This window comes from Patella vulgata, chromosome 7 (assembly GCF_932274485.2).
Source record: "Patella vulgata chromosome 7, xgPatVulg1.2, whole genome shotgun sequence".
NCBI lineage: Eukaryota > Metazoa > Mollusca > Gastropoda > Patellidae > Patella > Patella vulgata.
Window position 1 is genome coordinate 41877168 of NC_065885.2, and position 26972 is coordinate 41904139.

At 34.5% G+C, this 26972-nt stretch overlaps 1 protein-coding gene and 2 long non-coding RNA genes across 3 annotated transcripts in view; 2 read left to right on the top strand and 1 right to left on the bottom strand.

Moving 5' to 3' along the window:
• The first annotated feature begins 633 nt into the window (after nt 1-633).
• On the top strand, nt 634-2987 carry LOC126828412 (uncharacterized). Its single transcript, XR_007683027.2, has 3 exons — nt 634-959; nt 1367-1440; nt 2505-2987. It is a non-coding gene; the product is annotated as an uncharacterized LOC126828412 (long non-coding RNA).
• A 785-nt stretch (nt 2988-3772) lies between these two features.
• The window catches only part of LOC126828371 (actin nucleation-promoting factor WASL), a 129374-nt gene continuing 106174 nt past the window's right edge, over nt 3773-26972 (bottom strand). The window contains exon 11 of the mRNA XM_050558146.2: nt 3773-4553. Coding sequence (XP_050414103.2) covers nt 4489-4553 — 65 coding nt within the window. The 3' untranslated portion in view covers nt 3773-4488. The remainder of the gene's footprint in view (nt 4554-26972) is intronic.
• Nucleotides 6698-8465, top strand: LOC126828463 (uncharacterized). The gene is made up of 4 exons (XR_007683094.1): nt 6698-6821; nt 6993-7113; nt 7577-7784; nt 8035-8465. It is a non-coding gene; the product is annotated as an uncharacterized LOC126828463 (long non-coding RNA).

A 26972-nucleotide genomic window follows, 5' to 3' on the forward strand; every position in this document is an offset into this window, starting at 1 on the left:
AGCCTAGATCAAAAAGACTATGAAATAATTGCTTACATTGGGGTGGATTTATATAAGTAAACTTTTTTCCAGTTGTGCAAGCTGAAAAAAAAGTATGTGTGTATTTTTTTTTTTTTTTTTTTTGGGGAGGGGGGGGGGGGCTGCATTTATAAAATTAACTAAATTAAATGACAGAGGGACTTAAAATAAATAAATGGCCATTTTCTAAAATTATTAATTAGGCCTAGATTGGAAAAGAATTTTGTAGGGATATTACATCTTTATCAACTAAAGTATACAAACAAAGCTGAATTTATTTAAAAAATGCACATTTGAATATAAACAAGATTTTTAAAACACTGTTCTAATATACCATGCAATTGATAATAAAATGCAACATCTAATTTTATTAATCATACTATAGATAGGCCTATACCGTAGGCCTGTGTGTGGCACAGAGGTGCGGGTTAGTTAGCTCGCAATATAACCTTTTTCCTTCTGCAAATTAAATTGTAGAACATTTTTTTTGAAGTATTATAAAAATAAAAATAAAGGTGTTTGATGTATTATCTCTATATCAAAAATATTTCCTAATTTTAGTGTAAATTGGTACGGTACGTGAATGAAGAAAGGCATTTTTTGCCCATTTGTAACCTTTTTTCAACTTAACGTCACACAGTAGCTATTTAATCTTTTGCAATAATCTAAAAAATATTTTGGAAGGAAATATCTTGTTCTTTTTTTCATATAATTTTTAAATACGTGTTCATTTTATTAATTTCATAAACGTAAGTTTCAAAAACGTCAATTTCGCGTGTCACTGTGCGTACGTACATGTACTGTCGAAAGCTAGACCGGAAGTAAACACCCCCCCTGCGCAAAAAAATATGCGCACGAACCAGAAAGCAATGAAGCGTTCGCGGCACCAATTACTTTCGTTTTTAAAAGAAAATAACAGAAATTGTAGTTTGTTTGTCAAGGTATGTAAATCAATTACTTAAACATTTATTCCAATAAAATATTTCATATTATTTATCTCGAAATAGTAAGCCTTGGTTTCACAGTTTTAGCCCTTTGCTATGCTATTGCCTAGGTAGCGGCCCTAGTTAGATTTGTTTACAATTTTTAATCAAACTCCATTAATTACCGGGACATTATTTCTCTGCCTGCACATTTGGAGCTTATATTCAAATTCCAATGTCTTGGTGTCTATAAGAATTATATTAGAATATGTGTTATAATCCCAAGTACCGATAATGTCAACATAGAAAATAGGCTATAGGCCTACAGTATAGGCTATTACACTGTGTCTTTTAAAATGATAAAAAAAAAAAACCTTTTCGACCAGTTAAAAACTTTACCATGTCACGCATGTGTTTTATTTTAGCAGATTGATGGGGAAATATTCAAGTTTTTAACACAGAGAGGATTGGCCAAAAAAGGCTGTAGCACACGTGGAAGGTAATCTGATTTGATAAGTAGGTAATTTGTGATATAGGCCTACCTACATGTATTTCTAAATATCAGCTGTCAAAAAAAGTCACAATATGCAGGCAAAATTCTCGGGGCATTTTTATGAAGATTTGTAAAAGTAAAATAATACTAGGCCTTGTAATATATTCCTACATATTTCTATAAAAGGGTGATCAGCTGTCAAAAAAAAAATCGTGATATGCAGGCAGAATATGTCACTGCATTTTGTGAAGATTTGTAAAGTTAAAATAATATATAGACCTACTAGGCCTCATTATATAGCACTGTCTATTTCTAAAAAGTCATAAGCTATCAAAAAATAGTCACAAGATGCTGGCAGAATTCCCTGAGCATTTTATGAAGATTTGTAAAATTGTAATATAGGCCTACATATTTCTAAAAAAAAAAAAGGTAATCAGCTGTCAAAAAAAAAAGTCATGATAAGCAGGCAGAATATTTCACTGCATTTTGTGAAGATTTGTAAAGTTAAAATAATATAGACCTACTAGGCCTCATTATATAGCCCTGTCTATTTCTAAAAACAGTCATAAGCTGTCCAAAAAAAGTCATAATATGCTGGCAGAATTCCCTGAGCATTTTATGAAGATTTGTAAAATTAAAATAATACTAGGCCTTGTAATATAGGCCTACATATTTCTAAAAAAAAAAAAGGTGATCAGCTGTCAAAAAAAGTCATGATAAGCAGGCAGAATATTTCACTGCATTTTGTGAAGATTTGCAAAATTAAAATAATATAGGCCTACTAGGCCTCATTTTTATATAGGCCTACCTATTTCTAAAACAGTGATCTGCTGTCAAAAAAAGTCAAAATATGCAGGCAGAATACTCTGAGCATGTTGTGAAGATTTGTAAAATTAAAATACTACCAACTCTCAAAAAGTCATGTGTTAAATTAATTAACATTTACGGGGAGGAATGCGTTTGCTCACTATCAAGGAGATTTTGATTCAGATGTTTGTTGAGAAAATTGCCTTTTTCCCCTTTTGTCAGTGGTGCGGCTAGGAATTTCATTTCAAATTTTTACATTTCAGGTAGCATTGCATATACCGTATTATGGAAGCATTAAGGAGTGCATCAAATATCAAGACTAAGTTTGGATTGGCACCAAGTACTGTGAATTCGAATGAAATAATTATTTTTTTTAAATGGAAATAATAAATTTGAAATATGAAAAGTTGTGGATTTGAACATTTATATGTGTATTTGCAATATAATAGAGACCCACAAAATCCAAAGACATTACTATTCTGAACTATTTTTATAGTGAAGTGACACTGTGTGAAGCTAATGTTTTTGGGATCTCGAAATCGAAAATTTGCCCAAGAAAATATACCATAGTTGCATTCACATTGAACTTTAAATTTGTATAAATTTATAACAAGAAATGTTTCACACATTTGATCAGAGAGAAACATTACCAGATTTATGCTGAAAACAATGTAAGACATATTTTCATTCACTCTATTGTAAATTGTGATCTGTGTGTAAAAGTTACAATAAATAGTTTTATTGTTTTATGCAATCATAGAGGAGGGAGTGGGTAAATTTTACAGTTTACTGAATACACCTGTACCAATACACACAAGAGCTGCATATCTTATGAATTGAATAGAAATGGGTGTGGCTCTGCCCCTGGGGGATGGGCAATCACCAAAAAACAATTGGGGGCATCCTTAGGGAAAAGGAATAGGTATGCAAAGTTTCAAAAGGAAATGTTAAGAATTGTGGCCTGTAGGCGACACAAAAGGCACACAAATTTTGGGCGTGGCTCTGTCCCAGGGGGTCGGACATGCACCAAAAATAATAGAGGTCAGCCTTAGGGTATAAGGAATAAGTATAACAAGTTTTCAAGATGATCGATTAAGCATTGCAGGCTGTATGTGACATACAGACACACAAAAAGAAAATGGGCGTGGCTCTGTCCCGGGGGGCTGGGCATTCACCACAAACAATAGGGATGTTTAAATCAGCATTGGTGTTGTGATCTTACCTGGAAAAGATAGGCTTCTGATATCCAATATTTAAGACAAAATAAACATTTTACCATTGGTACACAAATCGTGTACCATAATGCGTTTCAGCGCCATTTGTAACAAGGTGCTCAAAGAATGAGGCTAGACATATTCCACAAGTCTCATGTTGAACGGTGATATCATATTCTTATTTTGGAGAGCATGCGCAATAAATAATATCGGTGTTGACTGGAATAACCAGACGCTAGAAATTGACTTGCGGTTGAGACTTCTGGCGTATTTCGCCGAACATAACTGATGACAATTCACAGTAAAATGGACACGAATGAATGTGAAACAGTTTATATAAATTGAAATATTACATTATTATATGTGTTGCGACCCATTTGTGCCAATTTCTAGGTCCAGAATATTAGCGATTTAGCTCCTTTAAAAATTAAATTACTCAATCACTAAAATGTTCATTTATGCATGTTAATTTTTACAACTAATGATACAGTGTATCACAGTACATTGCAACAAGACACGAATCATCAAGACATCTTTTATAACACAGAGAGAGAGAGAAAATTGGGGTTTAAGTCCACACAACACAAACTAGGTCATTTCAATAATTCACTTGCACGTATTGGTCTTTAGCATTGGGAGGAAACCGGGGGGCCATCCACCCACCCCTTCCTTTTATAACAGCCACAACTAATAACAATTGAAGTAATAGTTTAAAGTTGGTTGCCAGGCAGCAAAATATACACCAACAGCAGGAAAAGCAAGCATTAACAAGACATTGAAAACTAATCAAGGACGAATCTCAACAAAATAATTATCAGAAATAATAAAATTTGATAAGATTTTTCCAAATGCTAACATAAGCAATTGTGGATGTACAGACACGGGTGACAACAAGATAAAAATCTGTAGCCTCATCCATTTTGGAAATCCTGAATATGTCACTTACATCGCAACCTGTCTTCTCATTAGTTTACAATGGTGCCAAAAAATTTTAAAGTTCAAAATTTTATATTGTTGTAGCGCTAGCCCTTAATTAATCATCCCATTCATCATCATCATTATCATCACTATCTTCATCATCATCACTGTCATCATCATCTGAAATAATTAATATTAATAACAAACCTGAAATAATTCATCTGCTTCTTTACACATTCAATGACCGTAACTAACTAAATATAGATTTGTCTATGACGCAGAGTGTTTATAATCATCTTTTGTTTTTAACCATTTTTTTTGAAAGACAGCATATATTTTGTCACAATGTGTAATGGGACTGGACAAAAAACCACACATGGAGTAAATTTAGGCATTAATTCAAAAAGTAATAGTTATATACCTTGTTTTCAAGGTGTATGGGTTGATACACCGTCTCTTTTTTGAGTGGAGCGAAGCCGAGGAGATCTCCACTCAAAAAAGAGACGGTGTATTAACCCATACACCGAGAAAACAAGGTATATAACTGACTTATACTAAATACTTTTTTGAGAAATAGAGATTTTTTCTATTTTTCCCAATTTCAAAAGCATTTTTCATTTAAAAAATTTATCAAAGTTTCCCATTTAGAGCCCCCCAATTATCTCATCGCAAACGCTTATTTCTACTCAGGTAAATGATGTCAGTACACCGCACGTGCATTTCACGGTTTAAATCAGGTCAGGGAAAATGTTCATAACAGGGATATTGATTGGTTGAGAAAAGCAAACGTCATCCAATCATTTTGTACAATACATGTAGCCATTTCTTGTTGTTTTGCCAACATCCTGGCAGAAATGAATGCGGGAATTCGTCGAAGAATCCTACTTTATAATGTCACAGATATATATTTCTAAGACCGAGAATATCAGTTCTGCAAGAGATTTCAATGATCGCGAAGATTAAGAAGCCTGATCCTTCACAGAACAAGAAATTAAAGCCATGCAGATGAGTCGAATTCTGCCAAACACGAGAAAAAATACCAATTGCATAGGAATATGGTGACACTTCGAGATCAGTACAAAAGATTGGATTTTAAAGACCGCATAAGATGGCCAATTTTTTTTTTTTCTACGTGTAGCCAATGATTACTACATCCATTTTACGGCAAGTTCACACCAATCTGATTAAAATTAATTCAGCTATTAACGTTTAAGTATCCGACAGCCAAAAACGGTTTTCAAATTTTCATTAACGACCTTAATCCGGTTGATTGGCTAGTGACGTCACAGGCACTACACATGAGATATACATTATCTACACAATATCTCACTGTGTGTACAATATATCACTGTATAAACACACCACCAGTTGACAAATGTGTATTTGTCGGCCCAATTAACATTGGACTGGCGTAATCATTTACTCGTAATTATGTAAGCTACATATCACTATATAAGTCAAAGCATTTTCTTAAGCCGACCTTTCTCGTCTTGAATTGTAATAAATTAGTTATTTGTGCCTAGAATATTTCGAAGTGTATTTTTAGATGCCGCATTACCGTTGTGTTAATGAGAGTTGTGGAAATTCCAGCAAAAAAAAAGGGCATAATGTACCGGCGTTTCATAAATTTCCCAAGGATGAAATATTACGGAAAGAGTAGATTGCGTTTGTAAACAATTCAAATCCTGATTGGCAACCTACAGTCACAACAGTGTTATGCAGTGAACATTTTGCGAACGATTGCTATGGGCTGCGGCCTAACCTAATTGAAGTTTTTGGAATACGCAAACAGAGAAAAAAACTTTTCCGGGTTCCATTCCTACAATCCGCCGGATAGATATTCAACCGTTACCATCCATTATTGAAGAATATGAATCGGATCTCAATACAGCCTTTATTAGTACCTCACCAGTCTCCAAAAGAGGAAAGGTAAGCATCGAATAATATATTTATCGTGGGGTTATTGATAATGACCGGAAATTTGGTCAAAACGCCAACACCGTGTTATAACGTACCAATCCTATTCATCAAGATTAGACGCTGTTACTTGTGAACTGTTAGCTACAATATGCACCACTATTAAGGGAAAACGTGACTCGAGTTTGGTGAGCTAGCCCCTAAAACGGGGGGGCCGTCGAGACTCGTCGTATTATCTGTAGTAGCTATGGGAAGTTATTTTTAACTATTTGACTGATCAATGAGCCATTCATATATCATAATGATAATGTATATTTCGCAGATAAAGCCCGTATAAAATTTAATGACCGTAAACAGTTTTATTCTTCTGCTAAAAGTAAATACGAATTAGGCATACAACAATGATAAAAAATTATTTTTGTACAGGTTATGTCTGAGATAGATATGAACAACGCAATGCATACCATAGATATCGATGATGAGTGTGGATTTCATAATAGTCTTATTCAAAAGCTAGAACAGATTACAGAGGTAAATTTTGTTTAATTGTACTCTCATACATTGTATATTATGGATAAAAATATATGTATCTTTTATACGTACATTCCCGGTCTTACCTATATGAGAAGGTGTTCGTTGGCATTGTAAGTATAATCACATTTTGTATTACAAATCTATTTATATTTGTGTATTTTTTTATAGGGAGACAACACACCAGTCACTGCTAAAAACTGCACTGTGTCAGTATCGTCACAGACGAGCTCACTGAAGGTGTCAAAGAGAAGTAAAGGTATTCAGACACGTGTTTTAAAAAAAGACCAAGGTGAGATTATTACTTGCATGATATTTTTACTCTACTAAAGTTGGGAGTCATTGTGACTCAGTGAGTAGGATTTTGGCTTGCTATCCTGCGTTGGCCGAGAAAGTTCATCGGGATTTATCGGTCTGGTTTTCTCTTGTTGGTGATGTAGGGTGGTCGGACCTGACAGGGGACTGCGCAAACAACCGAGGCCCCATGTACACATTCGTGTGCACGTAAAATAACCCTTGACAGTTGGAATTCGAAATAATAGTAGAACGTAGCGCCGCTGTCCGGCCAAAATTTCCCTCATGACATACGTCCGTCTTCATAAGCCCATAAGGAGCAGAACAGTAGGACGTTAAACCCTATTTCATTTCTATAGAAGTTGGGATATGGTAATACGTTATTTGTTACTTCGTTCTATATGAAACGAGAGTGGACCCCACGCCACTAGTATATATATATGTTCAATTATATATTCCAGCTTCACAGATGAGACCCAGCTATAGAAGTGTAGGCACTCAGTATGATCCTCCAAAGGAAGACGTAGAGCCAGAGTTTAAAACAATGGATTTTATAAGTGACGATTCAAGTTGCACTGGAACAACCCGTAGCTCAAGTTATGATCCTTCGTATGAACCGGATCAGCTGTCGTCTGAAAGCTCTTTGTCAACTCATAATAATGTCAGCAGGTAGTTAATTATAAAGAAAAACTTCTGGAGGGCAATAGCATACGAATTCGTAACATGAGAATTTCTGGGATGACAATAGCATACCGAATTCGTAATAATTGACAAGCATCCCCAACTTGCATATCCACATATCCACAGCAACACCTCAACGTGACTGCACACCAATACCCATTTATTTATGAACAAAATAAAATATCGTTTACCATTTTATGTAGTAATGTGTACGAGATGTTATCTTTTTTTATTCCAGGGAAATTGGATCGGCGTTAATGGAAAGAAAGTATATTGTTAGCGAGTCGTGTTTAATGGAACTGTTTATTTGCCGAAACTGTAGCTGTGTGTGTAAGACAAAAGTTGTTTGTGTGATAGGGACCATGGTGCGTGTTGAAGGTGTGTGTGAATTGTGTGAAGAACGTTTTTTATGGAACAGTCAGCACCGGGTAGGCTCCATTCCAGCGGGGAAACCTTGCGTTATCCTCCCGTATTTTGTTTTCAGGTTCGCTTCCTTCAAAAGTAATAAAGGCCTTCTCTATTATGAATATACCCCATACAACCATAGAAACCTACATGACTCACCAGCGGACAATATTACATCCAGCAATAAATTTAGAATGGAAAGAATTCCAAGCAGCATACATTGCCAGTGTTCGACTGAATGAGAAAGGGATAACGGTTGGAGGAGACGGTAGGGCAGATACACCTGGCCACAACGCTAAGTTTGGCTCTTATACAATGTTAGACGTGGAGAAATCTGTTGTTTTTGATGTACAGTTAGTCTAGGTAAGTCTTAATTTGCATATATCACGTTGCTAAAGTCAAATAACGGACGGATATTACAATTTTTTTCTAAACCCATGTCTTTGATGTGGTCGGCATACAAAAAGATAATTACCTAATCAGCATTCTTAATCGAACTAATACTCACTGCTAACACCCAGTTGTAAATTAATTTACGACCCCAATCTGTGCAACTGTAGTAGGATTGATTAATTAAAGAGATTAACGACACGACTAGACTTGTCATAAGTTATTCGACTAAGTTGGTTACCAACAAAATTCATTACCCAAAATTTATTTGTACTATTAATTCTAACGTACTGAGATATTTTTTCCTATTTCACTTTTCACAGTCTATTTCAGAGTAATGAAGTCAAGTCCAGCAACCACATGGAGAAAGAAGGTCTTATTCGCGCCATACGATGGCTCCAAGAAAACAACATACAGTTGGCCACCCTAATTACAGATCGTCATTTACAAATCGGTAAATGGATCCGCGAGAATCTGCACAATACCAAGCACTACTTCGATGTCTGGCACGTAGCTAAAGGTAAATTTGTCTTGTTTTGGCCGGTGGCTTTGGTGAATCAAACTCCTTGTCATTAAGAGCTGTAATTTGATCAAATTTGGATCTCCATAAAACATACATTGACATATCAAAGTAGATCAGAGAATTGTTAGGTTTTGATAAGCAAGGTACATTTGCTAATTTCCGCACAGATCAATTCATTAACTTCGCGAGGTATTGACATCCACTGACAGACAAAAACAAGAACAGCCATTAAATGAAGACGAGTTGTAATTGTAGAGTTCTCAAGTTTGTAGTGTAGAAAATGCCAATGGATTAATTTATACTAGTAATATATTTGGATTACGTGCTGCGGATGAGCATAATAACCCGGGAGCCCAGTGAGATTTAATCAAAATATTGAGTCCAAAAGGTTTGAGGTCTACAACACATATTTTACCCCTAGATCATTTTGGAAAGTCAAGTCTTAAGTTTTGTAACCTGTGCATATACCTGGGAGCGCTCCCCCTAACCCGCCCATATTTAATGGGAGTTAAAATTCAATGTCCATCTACAATTTCTTTGCATGCGTTTCACCCTTACCACTAAGAAACCGAATGCATGACTTAAGAGCATACAATGTTGTGCTAATGCTACTTAAGAGCTTAATTAATTAGCACTAATTAGTGACTGTAATTAAACTTTAGAGTCCATAACTGAAACAAAGCCTAAAAGCTAGCTAATCAAGTCATGAAACCAAAAATATCACTTTAAGAGCGACAAAAGTTGACCAAACCTTGCTTAAGACTCGTTCAAAGGTCAAAGGTCACTAACGAATGACCGTAATTAAAATTTAGAGTCCATAACTGAAACAAAGCCTAAAAGGTAGCTAACCAAGTCAGGAAACCAAAATTATCACTTAAGAGCGACAAAAGTTGAACAAACCTTGCTTAAGAGTGGTTCAAAGGTGACAAGGGTCAAAGGTCAAACTTAATGTCACATAATGACGTTTGAGTGGATTTGATTAAATTGTCTTGTCCGGGTTTACTTTCTTTCTAACACCATTTCTATGAGTTTAACTGCACAAAATGAATGCTTAAGAGCATGAAATGCTGTACTAATGCTACTTAAGAGCTAATTAATTAGCACTAATTTGTGACCATAATTAAAATTTTGAGTCCATAGCTGAAACAAAGCCTAAAAGCTAGCTAACCAAGTCAGGAAGCCAACAATATCACTTAAGAGCAACAAAAATTGAACAAACTTGGCATAAGACTGGTGACAAAGGTCATATTTTGGGCCACATTATGACCAATCAACCAATCAAATTGCTTATCTCTGCTCATCCTAAACATAAATGCGCATCTTCGATTTCCATCAAGCCATTCACATAATTAACACCTACACCAAGTTTAAAAATTCTACCTGAATTAGAAGAAGAGTTATTGTGTCCAAAATGGCTTGATGAACAGACGGACGAACAGGCCCATTTTAATAGTCCCATGCTTTCTTTGAAAGGCCGGTGACAATAATGTTGATGTCAGCAATAATTATGCACTTGAAAGTATGGCAAAGTTATTAGTACAACAAGGAATTTTAAAATTGAAGAAGACTAAACTTCCTTTTATGCATTATTTGATTTAAAGAAGTAATTCCAGACATAGTTCAATGAGTGAACTGTTTAAAGGGTGATTAGCTCATTCTTTTGAAGAGACGAAATTGGGTCGGAAAGCACATATTATTAATGTAATATGAGTAATAAGTAATATGCCCAATTTTGAATTTGTTTTATTGTACATGTATATTCTAAACAATTGTTAAGCGTCATTGTGAAAGATTGGATAAAGAGCTGACACTTAGCGCTATAGTAGTTAAAAATAGATAATGTCAAGAGAATATGCTGAAAATTTCAGTAAAGTTGCTGAACTCTGAGTCAAGAAAAAACTCATTTCAATAACACTGTAGACTCAGTTGTCATTGTTAATGTTGTAACGATAATAGACAAGTCTCGCTTATCCATGTTTACGGTTAATCACCAAGCATTGTTGAACAGCAGATCAGATTTAAATTTGTGTAAAATCAGACCCATCAGATGTCATCGAGGGTTGATTATGTTCTTGTCATGTTAATACATGTCTAATTAATAGATCATATAACTAATGAAATACCTGCAACTGACCGATTTAGCTAATGTATAATACATATTTATTATGTTTGGTGAAATACGCGAACAATTCAAATTGAACAGCAGTCATTTGCGCCTGCGATAGTATATTCTACACTGTTTGTTTTGTTCTGTTTTTGACGGTGGTGGGGTGTGTGAAACAGCCATTTTAAATTACTTTCGCATTGTCGATAATGTCTCAGGTGTGTGCTTGTTAAAATTAAAGTATATATTTATTGTGGACATATCAATTAGTTTGCGAACAAATTTTCTTATCAACACCCTTTTATTTAACAGAACACAGTTTTTATGGGAAACAATCACAGGTTACTATAGCCTACATCAAGCTTGACAGTATTAGATCCATATTTACAATCGTTAACAATATAATATTATTACGAACAGATAAAAAGCATACAGTTAACGAGGAGACAGAAATGTATGGAACACAATGATGACAATACAAATATTATATCAAAATAATTATCCACTTCGCATATATATAAATAGAAGTAGCATTGGTGGAATACACAAATCGAATATTGTAATTAATCTAGAAATTGTCATGGGTCGGTCGCAGGGATTGTATGCCTATAAGAAGCATCTCTGGTGTTGAAATCGCCCAAAACAGCATCTCATTCTGAAATCCGTGCCTCACTCCACAGTAAATCTAATTTACAATTGGAAATATTTAGGAGCGACTATCCATAATAGAATGAAAATTGATGAAACAAGACTATTAGCCAACAAGAGTATCGCATGTGAGTATGAATGTATTACTTGTGTGTACATATATGTGTTTTCTATGTTATATGTATTATTAAATAGGGGGGTTGGGTGGCTGAATGGTTAGCACATGCGCGCTGTACCATGAAGTCTGCCATTGAGTCAACTGGCGTGGTTTCGAATCCCCGGTTGTACGTGGCAATTATTGAAATAAAGTTAAACCATGTGTTAGTCCCAAAATGACCTAGTTTGTGTCGAGTGGACGTTAAACCCCATTTCTCTCTCTCTCGTATTATTAAATGTATACAAGTATGTCTAAACATATATGTATACATGTTGTCCTAAATGGACGTTTTGATGCAATTAACATCTTATCTTATCTAGCACAAACATCTTGTAAGTATAAGCCATTCTTGATAGCTTTATACGGAAAATAACCTTCCAATTGCGACCTTTTTTCCCATAAATATCCATGTAAAGGAGAACACATAATGTTTCGAATCATATATAGACTAATTCATAATTTAATTGTCTGCGTTTTTTTAAAACCAGAGAGTTATCCAGTTCTATACTTCCATTCTCAATATTTAGAATAAATGGAAAAACTTAACAGTTTTTGCATTTCATTTCCTAGGAATGAGTGATTCGTCGCATAGTTTTTCCGCGTCTCTTTAGGGCAAGCAGAGAACAGAAATTTGATGGATTGATTAGTTAATTGGTCATAATGTGGCCCCAAATATGATCTTCGTCACCAGTTTGTTTAACTTTTGTCGCTCTTAAGTGATATTGTTGGCTTCCTGACTTGGTTAGCTAGCTTTTAGGCTTTGTTTCAGCTATGGACTCTAAATTTTAATTATGGTCACAAATTAGTGCTAATTAATTAGCTCTTAAGTAGCATTAGTACAACATTTCATGCTCTTAAGCAGTCATTTTTTGCAGTTAAACTCATAGAAATGGTTTTAGAAAGAAAAATAATCCTGGACAAGACAATTTAATCAAATCCACTCAAACGTCATTTTGTGACCTAAAATTTGACCTTTGACACCTTTGAACCATTCTTAAGTAAGGTTTGTTCAACTTTTGTCACTCTTAAGTGATATTTTTGGTTTCCTGATTTGGTTAGGCTTTGTTTCAGTTATGGACTCTAAATTTTAATTATGGTTATTCATTAGTGACCTTTGACCTTTGTCACCTTTGAACGAGTCTTAAACAAGGTTTGGTCAACTTTTGTCGCTCTTAAGTGATATTTTTGGTTTCATGACTTGGTTAGCTAGCTTTTAGGCTTTGTTTCAGTTATGGACTCTAAATTTTAATTACGGTCACTAAATTAGTGCTAATAGTAATTAATTAAGCTCTTAAGTAGCATTAGCACAACATTGTATGCTCTTAAGTCATGCATTCTGTTTCTTAGTGTTAAGTGTGAAACGCATGCAAAAAAATTGTAGATGGACATTGAATTTTAACTCCCATTAAATATGGGAGGGTTAGGGGGAGTGCTCCCTGGTATATGCACAGGTTACAAAACTTAAGACTAATTGGCTTTCGAAAATGATCTAGGGGTAAAATATGTGTTGTAGACCTCAAACTTTTTGGACTCAATATTTTGATTAAATCTCACTGGGCTCCCGGATGAGCATAAACCGTGACAAAATGTGAAAGTTTTTAGTGTTGAAAATGCCAAGAGATTAATTTATAATAGTAAAATATTTGGATTATGGACTGCGGATGAGCAGAAGCCGCGAAAAAATGTGAAAGTGCGACAAAATGTGAAAGTGCGACTAGATATCAAAATGTAAAGAAATGTGAGACAAAATGTAAGAATCTGACTGAGAGTGACGCACATTCGAAAAGTGCTGAAACAGTTGAAAATGATGAATCTTTTACATAGGTGTACGAGCTGGGGGGGCGGCCGGCCCCCCATTTTGGGCACCAAATGCTGGGAAAATTTGGGCACACAATTGTACTTTGTAAAAATTGTATAAAAAAATATTGTGTTCTTGAAAGCGTCCAATTTAACAGCGAATTTAAATTCAGAGTGTCTATAGTTAGGCAATTAAATAGAAATCTTAAGACTCGAACCCTTTATTGTTTGGAGTACAATAAGCCTCGAATTACAGTTACTTAAACAACTGTTTTTAGTTGTGTATATTACAAGTAAATAAAATTTAGTTCTCTTTTATTGATGATTTAGAAATTAAGAACTTATTCATCGCAAAAGAGATATTATGATTATTATGTAACATACTAAGAACCTAACTACATTTTTGGGGCACCAACCACCACCGCCCCCCCAGTAAAAAATTTCCCCGTATGCCTATGCTCTTTTACCATAACATGTTCAAAACGGGTTGTAGATGTTCAAATAAATATGTAAATCATGATTGTTATTTTTGTCCCTTTTCAACTGATTCACGGCCACTTTTCAGAAGTAGCCGTGAAAAGTATCGGTGTATACCCTCCCATTTTCATCAAAGAGTCGAGAAAAAGTATGGGTATAAGCATTACATGCCCTACCAGTTTCTACAAATTATACAAGTATTGCATTTTTAAGAGACTGATACTATGAATACATTTCTCTGCATATATAATCTAAATATGTACAGATGGAATTTTTTTTTGTAAAACTAAAATCTTCAATGCCCTGCGCTGTAACTCTACTATTAGCCCAGTAAATCTAGATTTATACCTGGAATAAATTTGCAGAAAGCTAAATTCAACTGTTTTTGTATCTAGGGTACTTGCTTTTCAAAATACCAAGTCTTCCGAAATCGGATTTGCAGGTATAGGCGAAAATCGATAATCAATCAAAGATGGCGGATGACAGCATGAATTGGCTTAAAATGTCAAATATCACCGAAAGGAAGTGTTTTAGACCATATACCTGGTAAATGTACTATGAGTCAATATAAAAGTGATATCACTGAAACAAATCATAGAGGTCAAATGGTTGCTATATGTCATAGTGGCGTCATAACTCAATATCATGTCAGAAACCGAACAAATTAAATAGAAAGTGACATCATAACACAATATCGAGTCCGAAAATAAACAAATTAGACAGCAATGGAGGTACTATCGCACTTTATATATTACGTATTGAGAAAATCGATCTTCAATCCAAGATGGCGGGAAATGGCTTAAAATGTCAAATATCCCCAAAAGGAAGCGTTTTAGACCATATATACTCAGCCAAATTAAAAACTTGACACTTGGGATTTTTGGGACTAGATTTTTAATATTTGGTTTAAGGCAACTATTTTAGTGTTATGTTGTGCACAGACGACCTTGACATCAACAGAAAGCAAGAATACGTCTCGCCGAAAGTCCTTGACATTGATAACGTTCGTGATGTCACAGTACCCCCCAAAATGAAATTCACAGACTTGGAGAACAATCGGAATAAAGTGTTTAGTAACGGTTGTGGCCTCCTCTAGCGTCTCGTACTGCCACACAACGTCTTCTCATGGATCTCAGAACATTAGTAAACACTACCCGAGGAAGCATCGCCACTGCTCAGCAAGAGCATGTTGAAGGTCCTGCAACGTCAGTGGTGGATTCACTTGCTGACGAACACGTCGACCCAGTTCATACCAGATGTGTTCAATAGGATTTAGCGACGGCCAATCCAGGACTTGGACACCGGCATTTCTTAAAAAATTCTGGGTAGCAATTGCTGTATGGGGTCGAGCATTGTCTTGTTCAAACGTTAGTCCAGGCCCATGTCTCTGCATAAACGGAAGACGAACAGGTTGCAAAATCTGATCCCTGTACTGGACAGCATTTAAGTTCCCTTGGACAACAACAAGAGGACAACGCCCATGTGCACAAAAAGAACCCCAAACCATGACACTGCCGCCACCAAATTGGTCAACTTCTCTGACGCATACTTGAGCGTAACGTTCACCTCGTCTGTGGTACACTCGAACCCTGCCATCGGCAAATCTCAAAGTGAATCGAGATTCGTCACTAAAGACAACCGAATTCCACTGTCTTTGAGTAAATCTTATGTGTCTTGTGGCCCACACAAGTCGGTTACGGCGATGAAGAGGTGTCAATATTGGTCCATTATAGGGCCTCCGAGCTCGAAGACCAGCAGCCTGCAAGCGATTTCGAACAGTTTGTGCAGTTACCCTTCCACCAAACATCTCTCTACTTGTGGAGGTTGCAGTGACAAATCTGTTTCTAAGATGACGGGTTTCACTGGTGCCACGTTACCCTAAACATATGTCACTTCTGGTACCAATGAAACCATTAAACAGGTTTCCACATAAGCATTGCACACATCAAATAAAATGGACGCCGAATCAACCAAATCCAGCAATATGAATTCATTTTATACATTTGTTACATGTAAGTGTACAGTACTTCCGGTGATAATGAAAATGTTCAATTAGTTTCATGAAATCAGAAATGGCATAAGGCATCACATGATGAAAATTTTTATGTAAATCAAATAATAATTGCCACTTTTATAGACCAAAAACCTTGAAAAGTGACTTGTAGCAAACTGTCTATTTCTCTGCAACCATACAAGTTAGAAACCATTTTGTGAAATCTATATGACCGTATGAATTTTATTAATATGTGAATGTAAACCAAAAGTTAAAATTATTAATACATATTAAATAATTCATGGTTGAAAAAAAATATTGATTTTAAAAGTTAAAAATGCAATTTTTTGACAAAATGGCGCCACTTTCGGTGTCAATTTTAAATTGTAATCAATTTGATACAACGCATACTTGCTTTTTGAATCAAATGGTGTCATTTTTGTGAAAATCCAATAATAATTGATTATTTTACAGGTAAAATAACGAAAATAGTGACTTATGCAAAATTGCCCATTTCTAGGTAACTGCTTATATTACAAACTAATTTTAACATGCATTTTCTTCGTATGGATTATAGCTACAAGTTTATAAAAGTTACGTAGAAATATTTTAAAATCTGAAAAACCTGAATGGGTTGTAAATAGGTCAATTTTACACCTTTTTTCATCTCTTAATCGAATTTGCTCAAAAATGAAATCGAAATTTAAAAAACTGAGCTCACATTTTTTTGCGCCTTTAAAGGGCACACTCTTTTAGTTATATCAGTTTTTTAAAAATATAATATTTGTTTTCGAAAAATGGTACCCAACTGTCAAAATTGTAGTTTTAGGTAAAATTACGCCACTTCCGGTGACGACAGATAATTCTAGCGGTAAGAAAAAGATAGGTTGCCAGGCAACGAAACATACACCCACAGCAGCTAAATCGTCCGAGCAGTCGACAAGGGTTGTTGTATATTTATTCCTTTGTAGGTAATTGGGGGCCTTTGCAAGACAGTTCCATACAGATCAGATTATAAATTTTGTCATTTCAGGGTTTACAAGGTTCTACAAACTAAAATAAGGGTCTGAACTCTGGAAGTAATCTACAGAAATTGTTGAAATTTGACAGGCTTTTTCGTTTTACTAATTTAAATAATGCATATAAATTTCATACAGATCACATGATCACTTTTGTCATTCAAACGTTCACAAGGTTCACAATCGTCATAACTCTTGAAATTATTGACTGAAATTGCTGAAATTCAATAGACCTCTAGTTTCACAAATTTAAATGATGCATATAAATTTCATACATATCGGATGATAACTCTAGAATTACAAACAGAAATTGCTGAAATTCAATAGGATTCTTTTCTTGACTAATTTAAATGACACATGTAAATTTCATACAAATCGGCAGAGCGTTAGAGCGTTCCAATGGTGCAACAAAGTGAAACAAGGGCCATAACTCTAAAAGTAATTAAATGGAAATTACTGAAATTCAATAGACTTCTTCGTTTCACTAATTTAAATCATGCATATAAATTTCACAAAGATCGGGTGATAACTTTTGGCGTAAGAGCATTCACAAGGTTCAATAAAGTGAAACAAGGGCCATAGCTCTAGACGTAATTAACGGAAATTGCTTACATTCAATAGGCTTCTTCATTTAACTAATTTAAATAATGCATATACATTTCACAAAGATCGGGTGATAGCTTTTGGCGTTAGAGCGTTCACAAGGCTCGACAAAGTGAAACAAGGGCCATAACTCTAGACATAATAAACATAAATTATTGAAATTAACTAGGCTTCTTCATCTCACTAATGTAAACAACATATATCAATTTTAAAAAAATTGGATAATAACTTTTGGCGTTCACAAGAAATTGTGGACGATGGACGGACGGACCGACCGACAGATGGACGGACGGGGGCGACGGCAATATACGTCCACATTGGAATGTTGGCGTATACAAAATGACAATTGAGACAACGGAGCATATGAACTTTGTTTTATACAAATCGAACAATAAATAATTAATCTAGGACTGAAAAACTGAATTAGCCAATGGCAGCCAAGGAAAATTACTGAGACAAAAATATTTCACATTTTTGCCCAAGTCAGATGACTTGTTAATTTTGTGTAAAACACGACTAAAAAATATTCATAAATAAAAAAGTTTTTTGTAAAAATTTATATTTTCTAAATTTGACGCCTAATATCTGCAAAGATTTGCCGAAAATCAAAAATTAAAAGTAGCGTAGCTATGTGCCCCGTCTCAGGCTATGCCAAAATTTATCGAAAGTTAAATCCGACGATTATGTTTAAAATTACTGCAATATTTTTAAAAATGATAGCTTCGGTGATTTTGGAAATTTTGCATTGTCGCAGAACGTTCAAAATAGCTTTATCCTCTAAGTCACACCCATTTTCCCAGTAAAACCGAAGAAATCAAAATGATGAGACAAGCAGTTGCTGAAATCTAATCAAAATGAAATATGAATAATAATAATAATAATAAGAACTAGAACTGCGATGCAGTAACGACGGGTTTCACCAGTGCCACATTACCCTAAACATGTCACTTCCGGTACCAATGAAACCATTAAACAGGTTTCCACATAAGCATTGCACACATCAAATAAAATGGACGCCGAATCAACCAAATCCAGCAATATCAATTCATTTTATACATTTGTTACATGTAAGTGTACAGTACTTCCGGTGATAATGAAAATGTTTTGAAGGCTAAAAATACAGTTTTTGCCAAAATGATGTTACTTTCGGTGATAATGAAAATCTTAAATTAGTTGTATGAAATCGTAAATGGCATTAGGTATCACACAGTGAAAATTTCATGAAAATCGAATAATAATTGACACATTTATGGACCAAAAACCTTGAAAAGTGACCTGTTGAAAATCGCCTATTTCTCCGCAACTGAACAAGTTAGAAACAATTTTGTGAAATCTATATGACCTTATGAATTTTATTAATATGTGAATGTAAACCAAAAGTTAAAATTATTAATACATATTAAATAATTCTTGGTTGAAAAAATTATTGATTTTAAAAGTTAAAAATGCATTTTTTGACAAAATGGCGTCACTTCCGGTGTCAATTTTAAATTGTAATCAATTTGATACGACGCATACTTGCTTTTTGAATCAAATAGTGTCACTTTTGTGAAAATCCAATAATAATTGACTATTTTACAGGCAAAATAACGAAAACAGTGACTTATGCAAAATTGCCCATTTCTAGGTAACTGCTTTTATTACAAACTAATTTTAACATACATTTTCTTCGTATGGATTATAGCTACAAGTTTATAAAAGTTACGTAGAAATATTTTAAAATCTGAAAAACCTGAATGGGTTGTAAATAGGTCAATTTTACACCTTTTTTCATCTCTTAATCGAATTTGCTCAAAAATGAAATCGAAATTTAAAAAACTGAGCTCACACTTTTATTACAAACTAATTTTAAGATACATTTTCTTCGTATGGATTATAGCTACAAGTTTATAAAAGTTACGTAGAAATATTTTAAAATCTGAATGGGTTGTAAATAGGTCAATTTTACACCTTTTTTGCTCGAAAATGAAATCGAAATTAAAAAAAACGATCCCAACATTTTCTGTGCCTTTAAAGGGCACACTCTTTTAGTTATATCAGTTTTTTTAAAAAAAATAATATTTGCTTTCGAAAAATGGTACCTAACTGTCAAAATTTTTAGTTTTTAGTACAATTAAGCCACTTCCGGTGCCGACAGATATCTCTATCGGTAACAAAAAAAATGACAATTGAGACAACAGAGTATATGAACTTTGTTTTATACAAATCGAGCAATAAATAATTAATCTAGGACTGAAAAACTGAATTAGCCAATGGCGGCCAAGGAAAATTACTGAGACAAAGAAATTTCACATTTTTGCCCAAGTCAGATGACTCGTTAATTTTGTGTAAAACACAACTAAAAAATATTCATAAATAAAAAAGGTTTTTGTAAAAATTGTAATTTTCAAAATTTGAACGACAAAAGCCATAGATGAATGTTCAAAATTCAAAAATGTGAGATAGCCATTGTCTCGGAAAAGATTCAGGGTTTCCAAAAATGTGAATTGTTTTAAAATAGGTAAAGAATTGGTGAAACCACGGCCGCTTTTTGATTTGTTGCTACCGTTCAAAATTCGGCCACTTCCGGTCTGCGCAGAAGTTTCAAAAATACTTTATCAAGTAATCACCACATGGTTTCCCGATAGAAAATTTGGTTCCAGATCGATATCTGTTTCCGATCATGGAGAAATAGGCTCCCGTGGTAAATAATAATAATAATAATAATAACTAGACCTGCAAGCAGCACTGAACCGGCTTTCAGGAATCAGACAGGAAGTGTGTCATACAATAGCCCATTTATCGAGCTACCAAACAATACTTTAGATGTTTTGATCCGGTCATACCCGACGGTGAATTCCCGATTGTTGCAAGAGCACCGATTTTTTACTGTCTTTTTTTTTTAAATAACGAATATTTTTTTGACTACTTCCTGTTTACGGATCATTATAGGGATAGATTTAAAAAGTGGTATGAGAACTTAACTTCCTGTACCATAAGTTTCAGAAAGATCCATTGGACAGTTTTACCTCCCTTATAACATTAGAAGCAGATTTACAGATATAACGATTGTTCAACTTGTTTTCAAAGATTGTCGCCCTTTTGGACCATTTATACTATATTGAGGCTTTTAAATTTGGATTCACACCATAGACCACCGTTAGGACTCAAAGTAACAGAAGTTTAAGAAAGGAAATAAGAGAAGTTTTCGAAATAAAAGCGTCTGAAATAGGCTCCAAAAAGGAAAATAATAGATTTTCAGCGTTCCATTATATATTGCCTAACCCGTGAATTTTTACCATTTAGATGTCATAAGATCGTCCATTGTTCAAACTATCCAATGACACTTTAGTTGTTTTGATTCGGTGAAACCTGGCGTAGTAATCACTTTTTTCGCAAGATCACCATTTTTTTACTTTTTTTTTCTCAAAATATCGGAAATCTTTTCGACTACTTCTGGTTTTTGGATCATTGTCGGCATAGCTTTAACAAGTTGTTTGGTTACCTTACCTTCTGTACAAGAAGTTTCAGAATAATCCATTCAGCTGTTTTCCAAAGAAAGAAAATTAGAAGATCATTTTCAGTAATTTAAGGATTTTTCAACTTTTTTCCAAGATTGAGGTTCTTTTTGGACCACTTATATTATTTCAATGCTTTTATTTTTGGACTCACGCCATAGTCCACCGATAGGACTCTGAGTAAAAAAAGTTTAAGAAAAAACTTAGTTTTCATTTTCGAGAAAATGGCGTCTCAAATTGATCCAAAACGGAAAATACTAGATTTTCGGCGTACCATAATTTATTTTCTATTCATCTAAATCGTATCATTCAGATGTCATATGATAGTCCATTAATGGGGCTATACAGCGATACTTTAGTTCTTTTGGTCCGCTAACATCTGATGGAGAATTCAAGTTTTTCGCAAGAGCGCTATTTTTTTAAACCTTTTTTCTTCATTTTTTGAATACTTCCGGTATGGAGATTACTGTCGGGATAGTTTTAATAACCGGATTGGCTTATCAAATAGCCACAGGGCTATGTAATGATATATTACATTGTCTGATCAGATAAAATGTCCCTGGGAAATCCTATGTTCAATAGTGCCAAAAATGCAAAAATGTCAATATATCGAAAATTAAATTTAAATATTTCAATACATATTATACATCGTTAGAATCGTAATTAGGTCAGCTATCTGAATGTGTAACGTTTTTGTAAAAATTTGTTTAAATAATAAAGTAATAGAGCATTTTCCAAAATTTCACGATTTTTCAACTTTTTTCGATACGTTATTTTACCTATTCCAGACATTTCAATGTATTATTGGATGGATTCATGCACAAGACTACCGGAGGGACTCTCGATAGGGAAAGTTTAAGAAAAATCCTTGGAGCAGTTTTCGAAATACAGGCGTCCAAAAACGCTCCAAATCAGAAAATACTTGATTTTCAGCATGTCATATTTTGCTGCTTGGTCATAGTATCCGTATAAATTGGGTATCATACGACAGTCCATTCCTCGGGCCACTCAACAAAAGCTTAATTCGTTTAATCCATTGATACTGGACGGAGAAATCGAGTTTTTCCCCCAAAACACCCATTTTTTGCGTTTTTTTTTCGAAATATCTATCATTATTTCGACTACTTCCGGTTTCCAGATCGTTATTGAAATTGCTTTATGCAGCGGTCTGACTATAAAGCTGTATGTTCCAGGACTTTCAGAAATATCGATTTATCCTTTCCAAAAAATATAAGGGTTGGGAAATGGGCAGGAAATTCGAAAAAAATCGAAAAATAAAGGGCGACAACTCGGAATGAAACTTATATTTCTGGATTCGGATGGTCTCCAGGTATCCAAAAATGTAGGTCAAATTTGAAAATTTTGAAAAATAACAAAAATTGTCTCGTAAACAACGTATTTTCAAAATTCGAACGACAAAAGCCATAGATGAATGTTCGAAATTGAAAAATGTGAGATAGGCATTATCTCGGAAAAGATTCAGGGTTTCCAAAAATGTGAATTGTTTTAAAATAGGTAAAGAATTGGTGAAACCACGGCCGCTTTTTGATTTGTTGCTACCGTTCAAAATTCGGCCACTTCCGGTCTGCGCAGAAGTTTCAAAAATACTTTATCAAGTAATCACCACATGGTTTCCCGATAGGAAATTTGGTTCCAGATCGATATCTGTTTTCGATCATGGAGAAATAGGTGCAAGCAGCACTGAACCGGCTTTCAGGAATCAGACAGGAAGTGTGTCATACAATAGCCCATTTATCGAGCTACCAAACCATACTTTAGATGTTCTGATCCCATCCAACCCGACGGTGAAATCAGGATTGTTGCAAGAGCACCGATTTTTTTTACTGTCTTTTTTTTTTAAATATCGAATATTTTTTTGACTACTTCCTGTTTACGGATCATTATCGGAATAGATTTAACAAGTGGTATGGGAACTTAACTTCCTGTACCAGAAGTTTCAGAAAGATCCATTGGACAGTTTTACCTCCCTTATACCATTAGAAGCAGATTTACAGATATAACGATTTTTCGACTTTTTTCAAAGATTGTGGCTTTTTGGACCATTTATACGATATTGAGACTTTTAACTTTAGATTCACACCATAGACCACTGTTAGGACTCTAAGTAACATAAGTTTAAGAAAGGAAATAAGACAAGTTTTCGAAATAAAAGCGTCTGAATAGGCTCAAAAAAAGAAAAAAATAGCGTTCCATTATATATTGCCTAACCCGCGAATTTTTACCATTTAGATGTCATAAGATCGTCCATTGTTCGAACTATCCAATGACACTTTAGTTGTTTTGATTCGGTGGAATTTGGCGTAGTAATCACTTTTTACGCAAGATCGCCATTTTTTTACTTTTTACGTTTTTTTTCCTCAAAATATCGGACATTTTTTCGACTACTTCCGGTTTTTGGATCATTGTCGGCATAGCTTTAACAAGTTGTTTGGTTACCTTACCTTCTGTACAAGAAGTTTCAGAATAATCCATTCAGCTGTTTTCCAAAGAAAGAAAATTAGAAGATCATTTTCAGTAATTTAAGGATTTTTCAACTTTTTTCCAAGATTGAGGTTCTTTTTCGACCACTTATATTATTTCAATGCTTTTATTTTTGGACTCACGCCATAGTCCACCGATAGGACTCTGAGTAAAAAAGGTTTAAGAAAAATCGTAGTTTTCGTTTTCGAGAAAATGGCGTCTTAAAATGCTCCAAAACGGAAAATACTAGATTTTCGGCGTACCATAGTTTATTTTCTAGCTATCTAAATCGTATCATTCAGATGTCATATGGTAGTCCATTAATAGGGCTATCCAGCGATACTTTAGTTCTTTTGGTCCGCTAACATCTGATGGAGAAATCAAGTTTTTCGCAAGAGCGCTATTTTTTTAAACCCTTTTTCTTCATTTTTTTAATACTTCCGGTATGGAAATTATTGTCGGGATAGTTTTAATAACCGGATTGGCTTATCAAAAAGCCACAGGGCTATGTAATGATATATTACATTGTCTGATCAGATAAAATGTCCCTGGGAAATCATATGTTCAATAGTGCCAAAAATGCAAAAATGTCAATATATCGAAAATTAAATTTAAATATTTCAATACATATTATACATCGTTAGAATCGTAATTAGGTCAGCTATCTGAATGTGTAACGTTTTTGTAAAAATTTGTTTAAATAATAAAGTAATAGAGCAAAATTTCACGATTTTTCAACTTTTTTCGATTTTCAGTACGTTATTTTATCTATTTCAAACATTTCAATCTCTTATTGGATGGATTCATGCACAAGACTACCGGAGGGACTCTCGATAGGGAAAGTTTAAGAAAAATCCTTGGAGCAGTTTTCGAAATACAGGCGTCCAAAAATGCTACAAATCAGAAAATACTTGATTTTCAGCTTGTCATATTTTGCTGCTTGGTCATAGTATTCGTATAATTTGGGCATCATACGACAGTCCATTCCTCGGGCCACTCAACGAAAGCTTAATTCGTTTAATCCATTGATATTGGACGGAGAAATCAAGTTTTTCCCCAAAAACACCCATTTTTTGCGTTTTTTTCGAAATATCTATCATTATTTCAAGACTTCCACCGAAAGGACTCTCGATAGAGAAAGTTAAAAAAAATTGTAGGTTAAGTTTTTGAGATTAAGGATGTCTAAAAACGCTCCAAATCAGAAAATACTTGATTTTCAGCTTGTCTTATTTTGCTGCTTGGTCATAGTATCCGTATAAATTGGGCATCATTCGACAGTCCTTTCCTCGTTCCACTCAACGAAAGCTTAATTCGTTTAATCCATTGATAGTTGACGGGAGAAATCGAGTTTTTCCCCAAAACACCCATTTTTTGCTTTTTTTTCGAAATATCTATCATTATTTCCACTACTTCCGGTTTCCGGATCGTTTTTGAAATTGCTTAATCCAGCGGTCTGACTATATAGCTTTATGTTCCAGGACTTTCACAACTATCGATTTATCCTTTCCAAAAAATATAAGGGTTGGGAAATGGGAAGAAAATTCGAAAAATAAAGGGCGGTAACTCGGAATGAAACTTATATTTCTGGAATCGGATGATCTTCAGGTATCCAAAAATGTAGGTCAAATTTGAAAAATAACAAAAATTTTCAATTAAACAAAAATTTTCATTTTTCGAACGCTAAAAGTCAGCGACGAAGTTTCGAACTTTCGAAATTTTCAACTGCTATCGTCCGAGAAAAGATTCAGGGTTTCTGAAAATGTCATTTGTATGAAAATAGGTAAAGAATTGACGAAGCTACGGCTGTTTTTTAATTTTTATGCACCGCACAAAATTCGGTCACTTCCGGTCGGCGCAGAAGTTTCAAAAATAGTTTATCAAGTAGCCACCACATGGTTTCCGATAGGAAATTAGGTCCCATATCGGTATCTGTTACAGGCACTGAGAAATAGGCTATGGCGAAAATAATAATAATAAATTTTTTAGTAAAAACAATAGTCTTTCAGACAAAAGTCTGAAAGCCTAACTAGACCTGCAAGCAGCACTGAACCGGCTTTCAGGAATCAGACAGGAAGTGTGTCATACAATAGCCCATTTATCGAGCTACCAAACGATACTTTAGATGTTTTGATCCGGTCACACCCGACGGCGAAATCCCGATTGTTCCAAGAGCACCGATTTTTTTACTGTCTTTTTTTTTTAAATATCGAATATTTTTTTGACTACTTCCTGTTTACGGATCATTATAGGGATAGATTTACCAAGTGGTATGGGAACTTAACTTCCTGTACCAGAAGTTTCAGAAAGATCCATTGGACAGTTTTACCTCCCTTATACCACTAGAAGCAGATTTACAGATATAACGATTTTTCGACTTTTTTCAAAGATTGTGGCCCTTTTGGACCATTTATACTATATTGAGGCTTTTAAATTTGGATTCACACCCCAGATCAGCGTTAGGACTCTAAGTAACAGAAGTTTAAGAAAGGAAATAAGAGTAATTTTCGAGATAAAAGCGTCTGAGTAGGCTCCAAAGAGGAAAATACTAGATTTTCAGCATCTCATGATAAATTACCTAACCAGCGATTTTTTACCATTGAGATGTCATAAGATCGTCCATTGTTCGGGCTATCCAATTACACTTTAGTTGTTTTGATTCGTTGAAATATGGCGTTGTAATCACTTTTTTCGCAAGATCGACTACTTCCGGTTTTTGGATCATTGTCGGGATAGTTTTAATATGTTGTTTGGATAGTTAACTTTCTGTACCAGAAGTTTCAGAAACACCCATTGAGCTGTTTTCAAAACAAAGAATAATAGAAGAGCATTTTCAGTAATTTGAGGATTTTTCAACTTTTTTCCAAGATTGAGGCTCTTTTGGGACAACTTATGTTATTTCAATGCTTTTATTTTTGGACTCACGCCATAGTCCACCCATAGGACTCTGGGTAAAAAAAGTTTAAGAAAAAACGTAGTTGTTTTGTTTGAGAAAAAGACCTCTCAAAATGCTCCAAAACGGAAAATACTAGATTTTCGGCGTAACATAATTTATTTTCTAGCCATCTAAATCGTATCATTCAGA